Source organism: Falco peregrinus, chromosome 1 (assembly GCF_023634155.1).
Source record: "Falco peregrinus isolate bFalPer1 chromosome 1, bFalPer1.pri, whole genome shotgun sequence".
Taxonomy (NCBI): Eukaryota; Metazoa; Chordata; class Aves; order Falconiformes; family Falconidae; genus Falco; species Falco peregrinus.
In genome coordinates, this window is record NC_073721.1 from 118,087,718 (window position 1) to 118,108,955 (window position 21,238).

The 21,238-nt window shown below is 43.8% G+C and overlaps 1 protein-coding gene across 5 annotated transcripts in view; it reads right to left on the reverse strand.

The window, feature by feature from the left end:
* Positions 1 to 3,786: 3,786 nt before the first annotated feature.
* Positions 3,787 to 21,238, reverse strand: part of ARNT2 (aryl hydrocarbon receptor nuclear translocator 2) — a 107,555-nt gene continuing 90,103 nt past the window's right edge. For 4 of the 5 annotated variants that reach the window (XM_055811498.1, XM_055811510.1, XM_027792538.2 and 1 more), the window contains 5 exons: positions 19,126 to 19,225; positions 16,373 to 16,511; positions 13,050 to 13,215; positions 10,869 to 11,005; positions 3,787 to 8,419 (listed from right to left, as the gene is read on the reverse strand). In XM_055811498.1, coding sequence (XP_055667473.1) covers positions 8,321 to 8,419; positions 10,869 to 11,005; positions 13,050 to 13,215; positions 16,373 to 16,511; positions 19,126 to 19,225 — 641 coding nt within the window. In that variant the 3' untranslated portion in view covers positions 3,787 to 8,320. The remainder of the gene's footprint in view (positions 8,420 to 10,868; positions 11,006 to 13,049; positions 13,216 to 16,372; positions 16,512 to 19,125; positions 19,226 to 21,238) is intronic. The other variant, XM_055811503.1, reaches the window with a different exon arrangement.

Genomic DNA, 21,238 nt, shown 5'->3' on the forward strand with positions numbered 1-21,238 from the left:
AAAACTTTTCATAGCAATTTCCCAAGTTTCAATGCATTCCTCTTTTTTTTCTCAACCCCACTAGAAGCATTTTTTAAAAAGACAATGGAAAAGATTAGCACTTCAAGTTAACAAGGCATCAGTTTGCAAATTCTTCACAAAGCTGTAACTCTTTGGTTTCAGGGCTGCATAGAGTAAAATCAAGACATTTTTCAGTTAAAGGGTTTGATATTTTTCCACACTGTATCAGGATAAATTTAAACATTCAGCGTTTGAACTTCATGGGTAAAATGAGAAAGATCTCTTCCTACATCACTGAATAAACCATCAGGCAACAACTTTTCCTGACTACACAAGACAACCACAATGACACATGTGCTTGGTATTAAAGTAAGAGGCTGTGATTAGTTGGTGCTGTGTAAAATCTACGTCCAAACCCAGGTTTTCTTTTGCTATAGCATAATTTGTTTTGGAACCGGAGCCTTGCAGGAGCCTGGGGGGTTGAGGAGTCACTGAAGAGCACTGAGGGGAACAGGGAGGTACAGGGAGGACTGTGAGTCCACCTCTGCAAGCTGGTGCCAAGGGGACACTGCGAGAGGGGTCAGGAGCGGTTTTTCCAGGTACCTCTTATGAAGGAAGGATGCTCCCTGCTCTCTCATGTTTCCCACAGCAGACCATGCCGGGACAAGCAGACTGCATCTCTCCCTCATATCCAGAGACCAGCGTGGATTACCTCAAGCAGCCCTAAATTTTCAGAGAGTATTCTGTGCTCTCCTGGTGGGCTGGAGAAGGCAACAGCAGGTAATGGAGGCAAGATGTGACATACTCATCTCGAGATTCCCATTTCAAAATAAAATTAATTCTTCATTCACCAGCACTGTGCAGTGTTGCCTCCTGGTGTCTTTTGCTCAGAATTATGTGAACCAGAAACAAAGTCATGACATTTATTTGAGTGAGTGTGATTTACACAAAGGAAGGAATCCCACAGCATTTAACTTCTCCTGTGAGTCATGTTCTGGTATCCCTCATCCTGGGCCTTCACACACGTTTTGCCCTGGACATGCTGAAATTCCATGCAACAAAGGAAACCAAGGGAGAGGAAGGCTGCTTTTGAGATAAATCTCACCGCACAAATTCCTTCATTAAGTGGAAAGTATTATGACCCAGCCTTTGCCTCCTGCTACACGCACTGAAGAGAAGGTAGCGTGGGCTGTGTGTACGTGTGCCAGGGCAGCATTTTTTCTTGTGTGTGTATTTAGCAAAGTGGAGGTCTCAAAACTACAAAAAAAGCAACTTAGGCCTTCAGAATCCTTGCTCCTCTGTGACAATGGGTCTATCTGGCTAGTAATCCTAGTGTTAAGCGGAAAATAACTGTAACATGATTTTATTTTGCAGACCAAAGCTGCCTCCCGTCAGGGCCACACACAGAAGGTTCTGGGCTCCAGGAAAAGGGTCATCAGCCACAGCAACCAGGGATGGGCAGTGACGGCAGGGAGGCTCCGTGAGCCACCCAAAAGGTGTTCGGGATGATAGGGTGCACTGAAGTAGTTTGACCTTGCACTGCTTCTGCGTTTCAAGTTCTCTTGTTTTCAAAAACATTCCAAGTATTTAAAACCTTACCTTCTTGGCTCAGAAGAGGAACTTGCTATATGTAAGAGGCAGCAGCACACCGGAGCATTGGGTGACCTGGTCCTCTCTAACAGGGTGCATGCACTGGCGCAGGCTTCCAAGCTGCAGCTGGGGCTTTCTTCTGTTGCTCAGAGTTGTGCCTGTGTATTTGTAATTACAGCAATGTGTGTACAGCTGCTGTATTTTTGTCTGCAAAAGCCATGGTAATTGCACTTAAGCACTGCTGCATCTTCCACGTGTGAGCCTTGGGTTGAGAATTTTTTCAATTGAGTCCCAAATGGCACATTTTGTATATCAGTATTTAGTGCCAGTCTATAATTAGAAGATAATTTTTTCCAGAGCTAATGAAAAGATGGCCTAGCAACCTCTGGATTTGATCCCAAATCCATTAATACAGTTCAAGTGATTCCATTTTATTTTATGTGGGACAGACCAAGAAGTTTGATGAGAGATGCTGCCAAGTATTTCCAACCAGGAATATGCTGAAACTTAGTGAAAAACGATGGAAGAATTCATCCTGTATCTCTCCCTCTTACATCCAACTTGGAGAGAAGTTGGGAAAATTAAATGAGTAACACTTCCTGAACTATGATGGTATATGGATGGAAATGTGGCTAAGAATTAGCTCCCATGGAAAAATTAAGAAAAGTATATTTCTACCATCATAATGAAGACTTGAGCTGTTATGAGTCATTAGTGCCAGTTTATAGAGCCAAAGATGCTAAGTGTCAGGATACAGTGAGCCTCATCTGCATTTCTTTCCTGTGAGCCAGCCTTTGTGTGTGGATCTCTACTACAGTGTCCTGCCACGCTGAGCTGCAGCGACTATTTGCCACCAAACATTTGGCTCCATTTCACATCCACCATCTCCACACCCAGATTTCACACCAAAAGTAATAGCTCCCAGCCCTTCCACACCCAGCTGTCACCCTGGTGCCCAGAAGTCCACTTGATTTAGCACGAGAGCCAGATTAATGATGATCAATCCCTAAGGAGTGCTAGGAGAGATCCTAAACCAGCCCAACCACACAACACTCTGCTTGGCATTGGTGCAACACCTATTCTGTGTGAGCTTTTCTGTTTGGATAGCGTTATTCTAAAGCAACTAAAAGCCTATTAAAATGCACCAAAAAAAGCAAGAAACGGCTGTTGTGATGTAGGTATGCTGCATTCCCAAGCGGGGTTCATGATCTGGCACATATCCATTCATCAAAGATACTTACAAGCATCCGAGGAAATGCCAAAATAACATCACATTGTTGAAAACCCAATTTTCACAGCAAAACAGTGCAAAGGGAACATTTTCACTGACCAGCCTCTTCCTGTGGGATGAGCACTTAGTGAGTGGAGCCCGACAGAGCAGGTAGGGCTGGCGGCTGCTTCTGATCAAGCACATCCCAGTGCCCTGCTCTGATCATGGGTTTCCCATCAGGTTCCAGCATAGCCCATGCCTGTTCTCCACAGGCAGAGCCCTGAAAATGGAGTATGAGCTGTGGAAACGCCACCTACCCTGCACCAGGAACACGTGTCCTAGAGCACAGCATCTTCAGCTCCTGCTCGGTCCAGTCATCAGCTTTCTGGATTTATTAACAAGGTAAATCCCACTCACAAACTATCAAGTTGACAAAGAAATACAGTATAAATACAACAAAGAGCCACAGTGAAAGGCAAACACACTTTACATAAGAAAGTCTGGAAAGGCCACCAGAATGTTTGTGGGAAGGATGCAAGTGTTTTTTAACTTTGAACAATGAGACCAAAAGGTGGACAAGGAAACCACTGTGTTACCACCCCAGGGAGTGAATAAAAATTGCCACAGACTATGAATTAATTCTGAAACAACCAGGCTCTGATGAAACCCTCTACAATACAGATACCAATTCACCCACCTCAATGTCATCAGCAGAACAGGGCTGTTAATCAATGTTTTCCTGGAACTTCTTTTAAAAGTTGAGATCTCAAACTATCATTCCTCTGCTACTCCCTCTGGACAGCCTTTATACAAGACAGATAAAAGGGGAACGTCCCATTCACGACCACACAGCATAAGAGATTTCCAAGTCAAAGACCAATGCCTAATCTTATCTTTGGCATGAATCTTATAATTCAGGGTTATTTCTGACCTGATGATTCCCAACAGCCTATCTTATTTACAGAAAGACAGGAATTACCAACAGCTCATGACATTTTTATTTTAATGAAATTTAAAAAGGCAGTTATTAGTTATACATACACACAACTGATTCTGTACTTGTTAGTCATAAATATAGAACATTCAGAAGTACAAAATACACTTTATCCACAGCACAATTTCACATCAATATGAAGAGTTTAAACAGATACGTAACCAAGTGCCTAACAATGACAGAAGCCCATTTTTGGAGTAGTTTTCTTTTTTTTTTTTGTCCTTTTTTTTTTTTTTTTTTTTAAAGACCATTAATCTACACAAAGTAATCAGTGCCCACAGTCATCAGTTCCATGAAATGCACTCCAGTTTAGATTAGGAAAAGACTGACCTTTTAAAGACAATTAGATGCCATCACCTTTTCTTTGCCCACATTCTCCACGTCTCACAGCTAACAACTATGATAAACGGGACTCTGGCAAAAATCACCTGAAGCCAAACTTGAGCACTGCCAGGAAAAGTGAAAATATCTGAACTAGAAATTAGTCCACTCGATACCTTGCAAACAAAGAGCAACAGCAGTATGACACTGATAAGGCATTAATGACAAAATGGCTGTATTATTCTCGAAAAAAGAGTACACCTATGTATAAAAATATATGTCATAGCAATCGGGTAAATCCAACACTATTTAACACTGTGCCAAAAGTAATTAACAGTTAAAAAGGCAGTACTGCAAGAAGTATTTACAGTTTCATACTGTACTTCAAACAAAAAAGAAAAAAAAAGGCAACAAAGCTACAAATGGAACTATCTGGTTAAAGCATCACTGTAGGTACTGCCAGTAGCACTTGTAACAAGTAATGTGATGGAGTCCCTCTTGTTAAACAGGATTGCTTGTCTGAATAAATGAATGTCAATACTTTAGTATCTAAAAAGTCTTCTCAGTCTACATGCCTGCTCATTGAAATAACTCACCCAGACCATTACTATTTGCAGTTTCTTGCTCCATCAAGTTTAAAACCCAAAAGATTCAGTTTCAAGAAACACTGTGTTTGCCGCACAGTTTGATGAGAAATCACAGCTTTATTTCCAGCTTAAAAAACACAAAGGAAATGAGAAATCCACCACCTATGAAATTCTGGAAACCGGCAGCCAAAGTGCCAGCAAAGCTACACCAATGGCACGTAATAAAAACGTTAGCATTCCAAATGCATTTTATAACTTCAGCTATAGGATAAGTAAGTTGCTTTAGTAACCGAACACAGGACAAAAAGATACAGCACAGCCAACACTACAACAGCTTCTTCGGCCACAAGTCCTGGGACGAGGCTGTTTCAGAGAGCAAGCCACTGACACGACGGCAGCACACGGCGAGGGCAGCAAATGCTGAACTTGCTCGATCGCTCGGTCAAAAGCACAAAGCCGCCAAACTCTTTAAGCTCATTAAGTGCTCCCTCCTCGCTGGCTTGGGAATGGCAATCCGATGCCTCCCACATGGGCGTGGGAAAGAGCTGCGGAGATGGGATGGCCAGGAATGGGAGGGGAGGTAAGGAAGGGTGGAAATGCCAAGAAGAAAGCACTGGCTCGGGACAGCAGAACAGAAATGGGGGACAATAATGGCTCACAGGGAAACCCCAAACTTGGCACTATCTGGTCTGCCCCTTAGCAGAGTAGCCATCCCCTTCCCCAACCAGAAAGGCAGGAGTGGTCTACAAGGTGAGAAGCAGCCTCAGGCATATTGGCTTCAAAAAAATAATACTGTATTTAAAAAAGAACAACAAAGAGAGATGTGCTTGAAATTCTGCTAACAGTGCGCTTCTAACTGCACAACCAAATTCTGTACATGAGAAGCCTTCTACAGTAGTATAAAATCCACGACACGCTGAGGAAGTTATCACTGATGTTAGGAGTAAATTTACTTTAAAAACCTTATTTTTAGATTGAATTCAGGAACAGAAGTAAACTATAAATATACTTAAAGCAGTTTTGGGGGTAAAATAACACAGAGGAACAGCATCTTTTCGATTCATTTTTCACTTTATGGAGAAATATTTTTAAAAAATGTTAGAAGAACTGACACTTACCGTGTCAAGCATCTTCTGTGCAGAGATACAAACTGCTCATCCACTGCTCTCTCCCTCATGATTAGCCCCTTTTGAAAGCATGCCCGGCTGTACAGAGGCCAACCACCTTGCTTAGCCGGCACAGCATCTAGGCAGCTTTTACAGACATCAGTGAAATTCATTCGGGGACAGCAGAGCTTTGCCTAATTCGATGAGCAGTCATTCATTCAAGCAGCATGAGTGGAAAGGGAGAAGGCTCCAAGGGAATAAACATCCATGTGTTTAAAAGAATAGTGCATAAGTGCATGGCTTGCTCACCTAAGAAGGTATTTTCCCGATCCCTGGGAGAGAAGAGATAAGAGTTTTGTTTGTTCTCAGTGTGATTTTTGTGAGGCAAGTACAGACCAGGAGATCTGAGGCCTCTCCAGTACTGCATCTAGAGATATAAAAAAATTTCCTATAAAAAGAGTCCCTAGCCCCACTTGCACATAGGGTAAGAACTTGGTCCCAGACTTTGCAAGAGAAACAGCAGGAAGGACTCTTCCTGGATACTGAAAACTACATGCTGTCCTTGGAGGAGGCTGGGAAAGCAGTCAGATGGGAACACCAGCATATGGCTAACTGCTGGAGCCACGTCCCTGGGTCATGCTCGCCGCAGCCCAGCTGCCTGCTTTGCTTCTCAGCATGAAACCTGTGCGGCCAAAGCAGGCTGCGGGACAGGGGCCTGCCTGCTTTTCAAGACACTATCTCGACAAGATGGACTGCAGTGACGTGCACGGTGCCTCCTGTCAGTCAGAGGCACCCTAGAATTCAAGAGGAGCTACGAGGAAGCAGACCTGAGCGCTGTGAGGTCTAAGAATTGCTGTGGACAATGAGATCTTCTAGATGGGGGCTATGGCCTGGGGTTGCTGTTTCAAGGTCTGTGATGGCCCCTGAACATGCAAAGGCTGAGGGAAGCTGTCCCCTTCCTCCTCTGCAAAGGCTGGTTACCACTGTCCAACCTCAAAGGTTATGAGCAACCTGCACATCGGAACTCTGGGTTCCTTGTCCTTCATGAGTGATTTCTTGTCCTCACATCCCAGAAGAAATGATCTGGATAAAAATACTGACCTTACAACCTCTGTAACTCATCATGCATGTGAAATACTGCATAAAAAAGTTTCTACCACACTTCTGATGAAGACATATGGTAGGTGACTCACAGAAGAGGACGGAGATTAACTCACCTCTGTGGAAAAGCATATAGCATTCAGAAGAGTCAAGAGTCCTCAGCATGCTTGGTAAGCTGAAAATCCCGTATCCAACAGAATGGGGTTAACAGGGTTTAACAGAAGTGATTGCTTGGGAATCCAAGCAAGAATTCAAGTTATCACTGTGTACGCAGTGGACAATAGTCCAATTGATATCTATTACCAACTCACTCTAAAAAAATTATACACTACAAAACCATCTCACTGCTTGCAGCAAATGAGCTTGAATGATTTCCTAGTAATAGGCCACCACCTTGCACTGTTAAAATGTGAGGTTTCACAGTATAAAAAAGTACTTCACAGAAAAGAAACGCAGCTAATATATAAAATGCAATCTTGATGTGTTTACAGTCATTTTTTATGAGGCAATATTTTTGGGAAAGCAAGAACAATAGAAATTAAAGCAGCCAGTGAGAAATGTGAAGAGTTATAGGCCTCAATTCAGTGCAAAACCAGACTAATAGCTTATGTAAGTAAATGTTTGTTCTGAATAGAGAACAACCTGAATTAAAAGTAAGAACACCTAAGTGAAGTGATGGAGACTCCCATGATATCTAAATCCTTCACATATATTGTCAACCTTTTCAGTACACTCCAGAATGGACCCTTGGTAAAGGCAAAAGAAACCAGTACAGGAAATCACTTCATACAGCACAAGATATACATAAAGTACCGAAATGTACACACATTCAAGTTTAAGTTAGAAAAGGCAAAGCTGAATCTTCTGGTGAGAGAGGCCTACATTGTGTTGCTTATCTCACATTTAAAGTGACCTAAAACCCACAAGAATCAAAGAAAACAGAATATTGTGTCTGCTTCCAGAAACTTAAGCTTAAAGCAAGGCATCGAAATTGAGCGGTAGGCACTGCAACAAGACATTACCTTACCTTTTCTCTGTTAGTCTTTGTTACTTTGTTTTCTATTTAAAAATTACCATTCAAAGGAAATATTAAGTATCATTCACATTCAAATATTTAAGACTCAGAGATATTTTTTTTTAAAATCAAGCAAAGTTTTTCATCTCTGAGGTAGATGACAATAAAATAAAGAAAAAAATAACGGAGCTGTCAATGAACACTAACAAGTGCTGGAGCTCCTCTGTTGGCACTGACGCACCCCAAGGAGGAGAGAGCAAGCCCTACATCACTATCTGAAACATGAGAAATGTGTCTCCTGGTTTAGTAGCTTCTACAGAAATGCAACACAGAAAAAGCAGAGCCCAAATTACACTGAATGGCCTTGGAGAAGAGCTTCCATTTCTGCTTCGCAAGCTACTCGGAAAATGGTGGAAACATGCCCAGGTCAGCAAAATCTTCAATGTTGTAATTGCCAGTACCCTGTGTTGGATCTCCTGGCATCGGCAGCATGTCCTGCGTGATAAGGAAAAAATCAAAGTGAAGTGTCACTTGCTAGCGCATTATCCAGACACAAACTGTTTCCTGTTCCATCTTTTCAGTGTAAAACCAGAAAAGGCCAAAGTTTAGATAAATAAGGTGAAAACCAGACCTGTGCAGGGTGCTGGGCTAAGGTTTGTGTGCTGCTTGTGTTTTGCTGGACCGTTTCTGAATGGGAGGTGGGACTTCAGCAGGGCAGAAGTTTGGGATTGCTCCTCTGAATGAGGCCCATTTGAGCTGTCCCATACTCCTCCCAGGCTGAAACAGCTCCCCTTGGGATGGGTAGCTACATATGGAGAGAAGCAAGCCCTCTGATTTCACTATATGGGAAGTATTCAATGTGTCACACACTCCCGCACCCTACAGAAAGGAGCTCCTGCTGTATAAGCATGGGTTTGGGGAGGGTCTCACCTCCTCACCAGCAGTCTGTAAGTGAAAATATTACTGCTCTTTGTTCTCTGAAGAACACTAAAGACTGTACATCCACCCCAGCTAACAAGATGCCCAAGCAACCTTCGTCCATGTACAAAGGCAGAGGAAATAACAGGAACTTCTCAGGAGAAATGGGATGTCATGGTAATTGCTCCCACGTGTCTTAAGCCAAGTGAGGTCCCTGCAAGAGGCTTCAAAAAATACTCAACCTTTCCTCTCAGCCGGAGACTGAAGCCACAGGGAAAAGATATCCCTTGCTGGGAAAACCAAAGTTTATGCTTGCTTTTCCTGTCAGTCCTTACAATAATAAGCTCTTTTACTGCAAAGCCAAGTTGTGGCAGGGATGGCTCATTATCCTTATGGTAAAACAAAACCTAAAGAGCAAATAGAAAGCTCACAGGATCTGGTCTGTGAAGGAATAACTACGGCGAGCTGCTCTGTACTGAGAAGTCACCCCAAAATAAAGACCGATTAAAATCCGTCTGAGGTCTCTGAGCATCCCTGTCGATGGTGGTGAAAGAGGCTGTGCGCCCAACTGGCCATTGTGCAGCTGCCAGGGTCAGCCTTCATTTTCTAACCAAAGCTTGCAGTTATTTTCTGTTTTCCTACATTCCGCCCCAGGCAAGGGGAAGTTGTAGCTGCCCCCACCTGTTTAAATTTCCATCTCTGAAGGTGTTTCTGCTGCTGGGGCCTCTGCGGCAGGGTCTCCTCAGGTACAGACCCATCAGGGTAGCCCCCCTCTTGAGTCTACCTCTCCTTATGTCCAGGGCTGGCTTCAGGCACAAACAGTCCAAGCAACTTCTTGGAGGCCTCTGAACTGAGCTCTTCCAAGTTTCTCATCACATGCAGCTACTACTCTAATTCCCTCCACATGCAAAGTCACCTCCAGGAGCTCTGCAGGTGAGCACACCTCTCCCCTTCTCCCTTGGTCTCCTTCCTGCTAATTTCATAAGACATTTTCTGGGACACAGCACTTGCCTGGACAAAAGCAAGATGCTGCTTGGAGCCCCAGTGGGCTCTCAATTCACGCTGCCATCGGCTCCACTGGCATCATCCTGAATATACTTTTGGGTTAAACTACATGCGAAGCGATTAAACTTTGCTAACAGAGAGAGAGAGATGCAACAGATTAATCTTGCCTGGGCCCTGAGGTAAGAACACACAAGCAGGTAGTTATTTCAGATGTAGCGATGTTATTTGTTCCTGTGTGAAGCAACGGTTTGTTCACACAGGAATATTTTCAGGCTAACTTCTCTCCTGCCGTGTTCCTGTGAGCAACTGAGCATGAGCCTGGTCTTGCAGGTAAATTTACTTTCTAAAAGATAATGAGGTGTCCCACTTCCAAACCTTGCTTGGGGCTTGAACTGTCTTTCCTGCATTTCTCTGTATTGTTTTGTTGCAAAATGTCTTCCTGATCTAATTTAAAAATAAGTTATACAAGGACACAGACCTTATTAGTTAAAATTAGGAAGTCCTACTCCATCTGTAGTGAAGGCCCAAAATTATGCTTAATATTGCAAAATTAGGTAGTTGAAAAGGATTTTTTACCAGCGATCTGTTATCTGACTGGGTTTAACCTTAAGAAATTATTGGCCACTATCTTCTATGCAGTATCCTTTCCTGCTTGAACTATCAAAGAGAATTACACTGATGTCCAGTTGGACTTAACAGGGATTTTAGAGGCCAGGACCAGGATAGGAAAGACACTCTATTTGGGACTATTTAATGACTTCCCTTTCATACATAAGCCCTAAGTATAGAGCGCAAACAGAAGGGAAAACAGCATTTTTTTGTCACCAAAGATGATGCTGTTTGTCAGAAAACAAAACCACTTCAGTTGTAGCTGATGCCAGCTAACAGCAGTGCAAACCTACGGCAGCTCACAGTAATTGCTCCAAGCCCTGTTAGTACCCCGGTCATCGAGGGCCACGGTTCTTCAGCTCAGCAGTGACAAGTTGTCAGAGGGACTCTGGGCTCACTGGGCTCTCCTCACCTGGAAGACCTCGGTCTGACTGGGCTGCGGGTGCGAATGCTGGTCGCCGCTTTGCTGGTTGTGATGTTGGCTCTGCCACTGGGACCAGACTTCAGAAGGTCTCCCCTGGAACTGGCCGCTGCTCTGGCCACCTTCAGCTGGACAGGGGCAGAAAGGGTGGAAAAGTCAGAGAGCACCTCCTTCGAAACGCCTGCCTGCTTTTGAGGCTTCATCTATCAATGCCTGTGTTTACAAATGAGTCTTAGAAAAAAGTCCCTGAGCTACACCTAGACCCTGAAGGGTGGAAACTGAGGGGAGTTTCATCCCTGACTGCAGGGTGGCAGCCAGGCTGAGAGCAAAGCTCATTGCTAAGGCTGCACAGACGTGGCAGGTGAACTGCTCACAGCAAAATGCACAGTGACATCACAAACCAGGTGCTGGAAGACAATTTTCAAGCATCCCACCACTGCTTTTTAATTACTAATAAGGAGTATTTGTCATTTCACTCAAAACCCAAACTACATAATCTAAATGCTCTTTTTCTTTAAAAGACTAATTCTTCCGGAGCAGCGGGTGCACAGCTACCTATTCAGCTAAGCAGCATGTAATTTTTGTAAGCAGATGTAAAACCAGCAAGATCAACAGACAGCAGCCTTGCTGTATTAAATGTAGAGTGCTGTCTGCTGGCCCGTCTTGTCCTCCAATATTAAAGTTGCAACACGAGTTATTTAACCATATGAACATATGTCAGGTCTCCGGTATCCAGACTTGATCATGTCAAATCAGTCACTCTTCATAGTCATGGCTTCAGAAAATACAGAAACACGTACTTAATCCAATCCTTTTGGCTACCAGCTAAAGTATGCAAAACAGATAAAGTGCACATTTTACAGGAAAGTAAACAGGCTGCAGTAATGTATTTCTATCACATCAGAAGAAGATAATTATAGCTCTTCCCTTACTGACATTACCACAATCAGTAATTCAGCTGAACTAAAAAACCCTGCAGCCATTTTATGAGCCGAAACAAAATTCATCTAAGTTACCCTTTAAAAGAAAGCTGCAACTTTGGTTTTTATTCTTTTTTTCTCAGAACAATACACTGAAAATAATTCAGTGAGGCAAATGATGCTTCTTTTCAGCAAAACAGTTACTGCCAGCCGGAGGTTCAAGACATTTGTCTCTGTGAAGGCTGTGTTATTAATAGTATCCAAACTGATGTAGGTCAGGAAATGTTTCTCATTAGGTGAAAGGGTTCTTGCCAAGTAGCTTAGGCCTGAAATACAAGGCTGTCTCATAAACAAATGTACAAAGCCTGGTGGAAATGGAAATGGAGGCATGAATAAGCTCTGTGGGAAGAGCTCCATTTCAATGCACTTTTTCTAGGCAACGCAGCGCAGGTCTGCACTCTGGGAGGCTAATCTGCAACAGGTCTGCGCCAAAGAGAAAAACAGCACACATTAGCCCACTGCTACCTATGCTTTTTGGAATTGCACATTATTATCAGCCAGTAATATTTTTCATGGACTCCACGTGTGCTTATCACTGATGGATTCAAAATATTTTTTACTCGTGAATATTATTCTGCTGGTGGAGTGCAGAAAACTTACCAAGGGATCACGCATTGGGTGACAGTCTGAAAGCCACTAAATTAGCATGTAATAGGAAAGGAAAACCATTTCAAAACATGGCACCTACTCTGATTGGGTTAGTAGCAGTGGAGGTACAAAAAAATCCTGTCCCCAGCCGAATTCCAACAAGCCATCTCTGGGCAAGAGGACACCGCCATACAGTCAGGGAAGTTGAAAAATAAAAAGAATGTAAGTTTGTGCCATTTACACATTCTCCTGAGAAGTTAAAAGAAGTTGAACCTGCTGACCACAATTTGAGAGGATGTGTACTACTGATGTAAGCAACTTCTGAACATTTCATGACACTATTTACTGAAAAAGAAAAAAAAACGTCCCTCATACCATAAAATACCACAATATTCTGAAGTGGGTTGGATGTGGAGGTGACGCAGCATGGAGGGGACAGGTCACCTCTGTCCACTGTGCTCAAGAGGAGAAAGCAAAACCCTTTCGCCACCTGGGCTTCCCAACCAACCCACCAACAGAACAGGCTGGAGGATTTTTAATCCAGTTAATGCTGGAGAGATTAATTCTTAACACGCATTTCTCTGTTACGTCATTTAAAACTTACCAAACCCTGCACTTCGGTTTGCTAAGCTAGAGTAGGCATTCCCACTTGGAGAAGAGGTGGCTGGGCTGGAAAGGGGGCTGTATGATGATGGATCAGCTGGGTAGGTGTGACTTGTTCCAATCCCAAAGGGAGATGACTGAGCCTTGCCAGACTGAGATGGAATTTGCTGAGGAATAAAGGGTAAAAGAAGGAATGAGTTTTACTGTTGAGGAACAGCACAGCAGACTCACTTTTTAACAATGTAAAGCAAAGACTAAATAATAAAGTCCACAGATATGAACAGGCACATTACTCCTGTCTCAGCCACATTTAATTTCTGTCAAAGCCAACTTACTGCTGCAGAAGGAACACGACAGACTATAGATCAACGCTTAAAGCTCTCCTGCTGAGTAACTCACATGTACTCAATATCAGAGCTATTTGAAAAAACATGATTTCCTTCATCTCTATTACAAGGATCCATCTCAAACTGAACAGGTATAAAGAATGCACCTTTATTTGCCAGGTGTTTTGATTTTGCAGTGCAACAGTAAAGTCACAGTTATCTGAATGTCTGGCAGAATATATGCAGTTCTCAGATGACCAGTCTCCAGTGCTTGGGAGTAAATGGTCGAAGAAGTTTCAAAGCTTTTGAGCTGCTTTCTCTCCCTGTAGAAGAACTACAGGCAGCAGGTATTTTGCCTTGTAAAAGGCTTGGGAGGGAGTCTGAATCACCAGTCCTGGGAAGAGGGAAGAAAAGAGTCTAACTTGGCTTTAACCAGGAAACTGAGTTCATTCAAGGGTATTAAAAATCAACTTGCTGGCATTTTCACCTACATAGTGGCTTTGTCACAGGGTCTTAAGACTGTCACACAAATGAGTAAACACTGCAGACTGCTTTGAGACATGTACCGCCTGTACACCGAGACCAAGGGAGGGGAAGTGTCTCATCCAAAGTCATGTGCTACAGAAACATACAATGCTACAGACAGAATCTGATTATAAACCATTTCCCGCATCACAGACAAATCCAGCAGTTCCAAGAAAAACTCGCTGCCTAACCAGTTCCACAAATAGAAATAAAGGTGATTACATCTCTGAATACTTCTAATGACGTGCACTGTTACTGGCAATCAATGCACTCAAGTGAAGCTATTCTCCCCTGGAAGACAGGGACGGGGAGCGGAATGAAGCCCCCATAACCCAAGGGGAAATGGTCAGCAACTGCTGCAGCACTCAGACACACACAGGTCTATGGGGCCAGACGGGATCCACCCCAGGGTGCTGAGGGATCTGGGCGAAGCGCTCCCCGAGCCGCTCTCCATCACTGACCAGCAGCCCTGGCCGCCTGGGGAGGTCCCAGCAGAGTTACCAGATGTGACGCCCATCCACAAGAAGGGACAGAAGGAAGATCCAGGAAACTGCCAGCCTGACCTGGTGCCGGGGGAGGCCGTGGAGCAGGTCACCCCGAGCGCCATCACCCAGCACGTGCGGGACAGCTGGGGATCGGGCCCAGGTCCTGCCTGACGGGCCTGATCTCCTCTGTGACAGGGTGACCCGCTGGGGGCTGAGGGAAAGGCTGTGAGTGGCGTCTGCCTGGGCCTCGGCAAAGCCTCCGGCAGCGTCTCCCACAGCCTCTCCCGGAGAGCCCGGCTGCTCCTGGCCGGGCCGGGGGCTCTGCCCGGGGTAAAACGCCGCCGGGCCCAGGGAGCGGCGGGGGGGGTCACATCCAGGGTACAAAAGGGCCTGGGGGGCTGCCTGGGCCGGCTGGGCATGAGCCCCCCGTGTGCCCGGGTGGCCAAGGAGGCCAGCAGCGCCCGGCTTGTGTCAGACACAGCGTGGCCAGCGGGGCCGGGGCGGTGACCGTCCCCCTGCGCTGGGCACTGGTGCGGCCGCCCCTGGAATCCTGGGGTCAGCGCTGGGCCCTCACTGCAGGGGGGACACTGAGGGGCTGGCGGGGTACATTGGGCTTTAGGAAATCCTTCTTCACCAGGAGCGTACTCAAGCACTGGGACAGGCTGCCCAGGGAGGTGGTGGAGTCACCATCCCTGGAGGTGTTTAAAAGACGTGTAGATGTGGTGCTCAGGGACACGGTTTAGTGGTGGACTTGGCAGTGCTGGGTTAATGGTTGGACTCAATGATCTTAAAGGTCTGTTCCAATCTAAATGATTCTGTGATTCTTGGACCAATGCAGGGGAGCTGGGGGAGAAAAACAGATCCCAACAGGCCTATAACTTGATGAAGATGCTATTAAGTCTTCAGCTCAGTTCCAAGCTAAGAAATCGTACATTTCCAATGGCTTCCACAATGACAGTCAGAACATGACATGTTATTTCTGCAAGGCTTAGTTCTATTTTATTTTATTTACGGTGGATGAATGAATTCCAGTTGCCCTACACTCAACATACAAACTCTGTTGACTTGGACATAATTTGTACAGTAAAAGGGATGAGAAGGTTTTTTAGAGTAATTTTTAGCATCTTCCATATCATTTAAAAAAAAAACAAGTTACTGTTACAACTGAATTTCATTAAACAGGTGTGACAGAACAACCATGGCACACTGAGGGCTGGGAAGAATCAGTGATTAATGTGGAAACAATTCAGTTACTGAAAAATTATTTAGTGCCTGCCTCAACATGCCATTCTAACGTACCAAACAATGGAAAGTCAACAGTAATTAAGAGCAGCATTAATGATAGATCAAACGTGATTATTTCCAATTATTTGCTTTTAACAGAGTTTCAAAACAGTTCTTCCATTGTTACACAGAACAAGAGGCCGTTTCTGGGCTAACATTGTCAAGCACAGGGCATCCGATGGAGGGATGGGATGCTTCCTCCAGACAACACAGCGTGAGCTAGTGCAGTGCTAATGGAGGGGCAACAGACTAAGCAGCCTCTGCTCTGAATTCATGCCTGGATCTGCATGTGCCCCTTTCTGACAACTCTGCTAACTGTAGGTAACTTTGCTTGGCACAAGTTACTGGTCCAAGAAATATTTAATTCACAGGCTTAATACTAAAGCGTAACGGCTGTCCTCTTTTACTTCACTCTGTGCACATATAAAAGTAAGCGCAGGACCAAGACCTTCCAGTGGGATTTATGTCAGTGTAGCAACTGCCACTATCACAAACTAAATGTAGTTATGCATAGGGCAGCTGTCTCAAATTACTATAACGTGCCAAAGAATAGAATCAGGAGAACTGATTTCTCTCCAACCACAAATGATAATGACAAACCATGTTTAATCACGTTATAAATGGAGTTCACTGATTCTTTTGTAAAAAGCACACAGACTGGAAATCTTTAATGACCATGGAAATAAAACACCTTTAATCAATACCTGTCCTGGAAATGGTGGGCGATTTCCTGTCCAGGCAACCTGACTCTGATTTAGCTGGCGAGATATCTGTGTCAGATTCTGGCCTGTTGAAGAAGAAGACTGGATGTCGTTCACACCAGGCACATGTACCACAGATGAACTAAAGGAAAAGAAACAGTGCCTCATTTGTAGGATATATTTTCGATGCACAAGTAGTATTCCAGATATTAAAATTTTGATAATCAGACTAAAACTAATTGTTCAATCTATCTTAATAAAATGATGTGATGACTTACAACTATCACAAAGCGATGAAACATACTGGCATTCTAAAATGTCATCTCACATAAGACACAGAGGGCAAAATTATTCTGAATTATGACTTCTATAATCTCTTTGAAAGGGCTTGCAAGGATAAAAATCAGTCTAATGCACGGTTCATTAACATTTAGCTCCACACTAGTTTAATATTCAATGCATTTAAAAAAACCTGCTTGCAGAGACTATTCAAGCAGATACTTAATTTGTGCTTAAAGTGAACAGTATGTAAGTATTTGCTTAAATGCCATCCTAAATGAAGATGCACGAAAAGATGATACTTGTAAGTACTTCTTTATTTGTTTCCTGTCTGGGAAATGAAGAAGCATGTGTTATTTATTAAAAATTTGAGCTTTTAATTTCTTTTTTAACAAACTGATGCTAAAGAAGAGCATGCAGTTATGTACTCAGGCAAAAGAATAATCAAGACAGAAACTTAAACTAATGTAATAGCTTTGGAATACACATATATACATACATATCTATATCTATATCTAAAAAAGAGTCTTTCCAAAGGAGCTTGTTTATATGTTAGCAGTTTCCTAATAACTGACTTTCACTACAGAGAAATTTCACAGAAATTCCTAGTTAGAACAAAAATTCTGTGAAAACTGCTCCACTTTACCATTTTATTCTCATGGAAGTCTTGAACAACTGAATCTATAAACCACACATCATGAATAAGCTTTTACATATTTTTACATATAAAAATACATATTTATTATTTTACATGTCATATATAAATATTTAAACAGAGACACAACACATAATACTGCTTTTGTGCATCAAATAAAACAGCTTGCTCTTTTCCCCAGTCCCTTCCCTATTGTCTGTTTTCACAATCTTACAGAGAAAGAAAAGAGCAGATTGGGAAAAGAAGTAAACAAGGCTGAGCAGAGAGGAAGCAGGACTTTGAATCCTCTGAGAAGCCTGACAATATCCCTCCCAGAGTGGTAAGCAAAACGTGGCAGGCATTTGAATGCAGGAGTTGTTATTCTGTCTTTCTTAAGCTGCCTAAAAGCAAAGTGCGTGTTTAGGAATTCTTTGCAGAGTTTGTTTTCATTTTTTTCAATTTTGTTTTTATTTTTTACTACCACAGAGTGTCCAAAGAGGAAAATGTGGACCAGAAAGTCCTCCTAAATCTGGCTGAACTTGGAAGCACACAACAGCTGCTGGGGAGGGCTGGCCCTACTGCCAACACCTTTCCAGTTGGACTGACAAGTCCCATCATTTAAGGGACTCTGACTGTGTCTGGAATATGAACTTTGAAAACAGGAGTCTGCAAAATAGCGCCTAAAGGCTGCCTGGGCTCAGTAACTGAACAGACCAGGCTGGAGAGCATTCAAGGAGGGCAGTTCACTGAGGGTGGAAATGCTGGCAGATGTGTCATTACTTGATGTAATAGAACAGCAGTAGGAAAAAAGCTATAGTTAAACATCGGGAATTAACAAAGGATACGAACAAAACACATGCCAAACCCCAAGATGGCAAGCCAACCATCCAGTACTATACACTATTCAATCAAAAGACATTTTAATTTACCGTCATATTCCCCCCAAGTTATTCTTGCTTTTAATTTGACAAAACACACGCACAGGGATTTTATTTCTCCCTACTGAGATTATCAGCAATTATAACTTTAAGAACACATCGGTTTAAATAACATTATAGTTTGCAGATGTTTTCTAATTCCTGGAACTGACAGCCTCTGAATGGTTTTTCCTTCACTTTCACAACTTTGGTTGGACTAAAACAGGAGAATGAAACTCCTGTATGACAGTCCCAGAACAGTGATATGAAAGGCAATAACGTAAATACAATCACTGTTACCACACTTTCAAAAGGTCACTGGAAATAAAGGCAAAGTCCTAAACTTCAGATTAGCCAAACCTGCATTGCCAGCTGGTAGGCAATGACTGGCACCTTGAATAACTCAAAAATGCCTCGGAAAATGCCAGGCCACCACCTTATGTGTGTTTGATAGCTGCCTTAGAAAGCTATTCATGCCCATGTCCCAGCCCCCACCAGGGGCTACGGATGAAGCATCCCTTTTTTCCCTTTAATAAGGTGTCCACACTGCTACCCTTCAAGGCAGCACCTTCCTAGCTTGGCTGAATGTTCCTCAGATCTCTAAGCCTGCCTCATCACCTCTTGGATTCACTTCCCTTCATGATTTGTTGCTGCTTCTTAGCTTTTTTCCAATTACATTATCACAGCAACAAGTATTTACTTACCAGGCACCACTTTTAACAGAGATATCCAAATCATCTCAGCTTATAAGCCTAGCCTAAGTGTCGAGACATGACACAGGAGTGAAGTGTATGTACACAAAGCAAAGTTCATTCACGTAAAGAAAGCCCTCGCACCTTACGTTGGTTTTGCTTCCACCAGATCGAAGGGGAACAGTTCCCCACTCTCACACAGAAACCGATACGTTCAGGTTTGGACTACAGTACCTGAAAGTCTTTCCCGAATGTCCTGGCGGAAATGGGCTTCCCTGTGAGTAAAGTTGCTGGTTTCCTGCTGTGGATGCCGAGGCCATCATTTTTTTATCTGCTACAAAAGAAAAACAGATCACAGAAAAAGAAAAAGTTTAAGGGATGAGAAAATGAAGGCAAAATTATTTAACGAGAATTGCAATGTATATATGCAGCAGGGATTTTTCTTTCCTCCTTAAAGCTTTATGAAGAAGCCCTGTGGAACACATTAAGAATGACACAAAAGGGCTATATGACAATTCAGTATGAAATGAGAGGCACAGCTGGTTTCTGTCTACTCCATACCCTCTTCGCAGGATGTACCTCATTAATGCTATTGTTTGCATGGAACATAACGCTAGTACGTGCCCTCTGGCCACACAGCCCAGACCCTCTCTGTGCCCACTGGAAGCTGCTCCTGATCACGCAGGCAGGAGTGGGAATGTGAGACAGGGAGCGGCTCTGGCTGAGGTGGGGAACAATGGGGGTGTGGGTCCCAGCTGCAGGCTGGGAAGGGGAACACAGGTTTCCTGGAAGAAAGACGGGAGAGTCTGCCCAGTGGAATGGAGGAATGCCACATGAAACAAGCCTTGACTGAAGATGCACAAGCACTTCTGTGGCTGCCTCGAGGTGGGCTCGGGTGAGGGTATGTTTCTGGCACCAGGAGAAGCCCTCCAGGGCTGCCACTGTTATCACAGCCTGGTCACACTGAGGTACGAGCTCAGGGCCCACACCTCTCTGGGTTAAATGCCCCAAGGAACGGTGTCAAAGAGCCCCTCTCCTAACCAGCTGACAAGTCGGCATCCCTCCAGGACAGCTGGAGAGGAGTACCCGACTCTCCTGGTGGCGTGCCTGCAGATCTCAGGGTGATCTGGGTGATCCTGCAGCCCTGCCTGTACCGCAGCCATACAGGCGGCTGGAGGCTCTTTGCAGCTCAGTGTCTGCAAGACTCGCACACCTGAGCTGTGGCAAGGCAAAGCGCTGGTCCTTATGGATTTTGCTGTCCTATATGTGGCTTGAGGGAGCCATGAAATAGGATGCAAGCATCCCAGTGGGGTGTAAGACAGACTAGTGTAATGAATAGCACATACATGGAGATGCCATTAACTTTTATAGTCTACTCTTAATGTGGCCACTGGAGATCGATCTCTAACTGAATGAAACGAGATTGGGTGAACAGTGCCATTTGGTTCCTTAATTTAATTTTCTGGCACCGGATTATTCCAAAGCCCAGGGAAACCTCACTACTACTACTACTTTTCTTAAAATAATTTAAAGGTCTGCTCCCAACCCTTTATTCACTTTCTCAATCTTACCTTACTACCTCCAAGCACAAAACACCCTGCAACTTGTTGATGGCTTGGCAACCATTTGTTGCTATGTGCCTCTGACAAGCCTAGAAGTCAAGTCTTCCCATTTTCCCCTTCTCTTTTCAGATTCGCACTCACTTTACAAGATGCTCTCTTGGACAAAAGGTCCACTCAACTCACAAGTAATAGAAATAGCTTTTCGTTGTCCCTAGCTTTTAGAGACCTTGCAAGTATGGCTCACCAAGGGCCTCCAACACACACCAGCTCTTCTCTGTTAACTTAAGTTCTTATGTTATGTTCCTAACAAGAATCTAAGCTTGCCTTCCAAAAGAAAGAAGTCACCTCACATCACCTCACAGGAACCTCAGAGAAGGAACACGTATGCCACTGATACAAGCTGTCATTGCTTTTCCTCTGTAATATAGAAATCTGTGGAAATTCCTCAGTGGCTACGTACTGCCCAGCACAGACACCGAGTCTGGGCTGCAAACTTACACTCAAAAAACCAAGAAGAAGTGGGGAAAAGGTCTGGAGAAGGCTGTGTACGTAGTAGAAAGAATTGAGAATGGGTTGGGATATCTCTGAGAAGGACAGATAATTTTGCCTTTTTTTGCAGTAGTATGCAGTAATTCTTGCATAAAATGTCCCATTTTCTAAGGCCACCCTTTACAGGGATACCAAACTCTCAGGGTTGGAGGAAACTGAGCCAAAATCCTGCGGGTACTTCAGATATTTGAGAACAACTCATCAGCAAAATTGAGAGTGCCCTAAATGAACTGGAA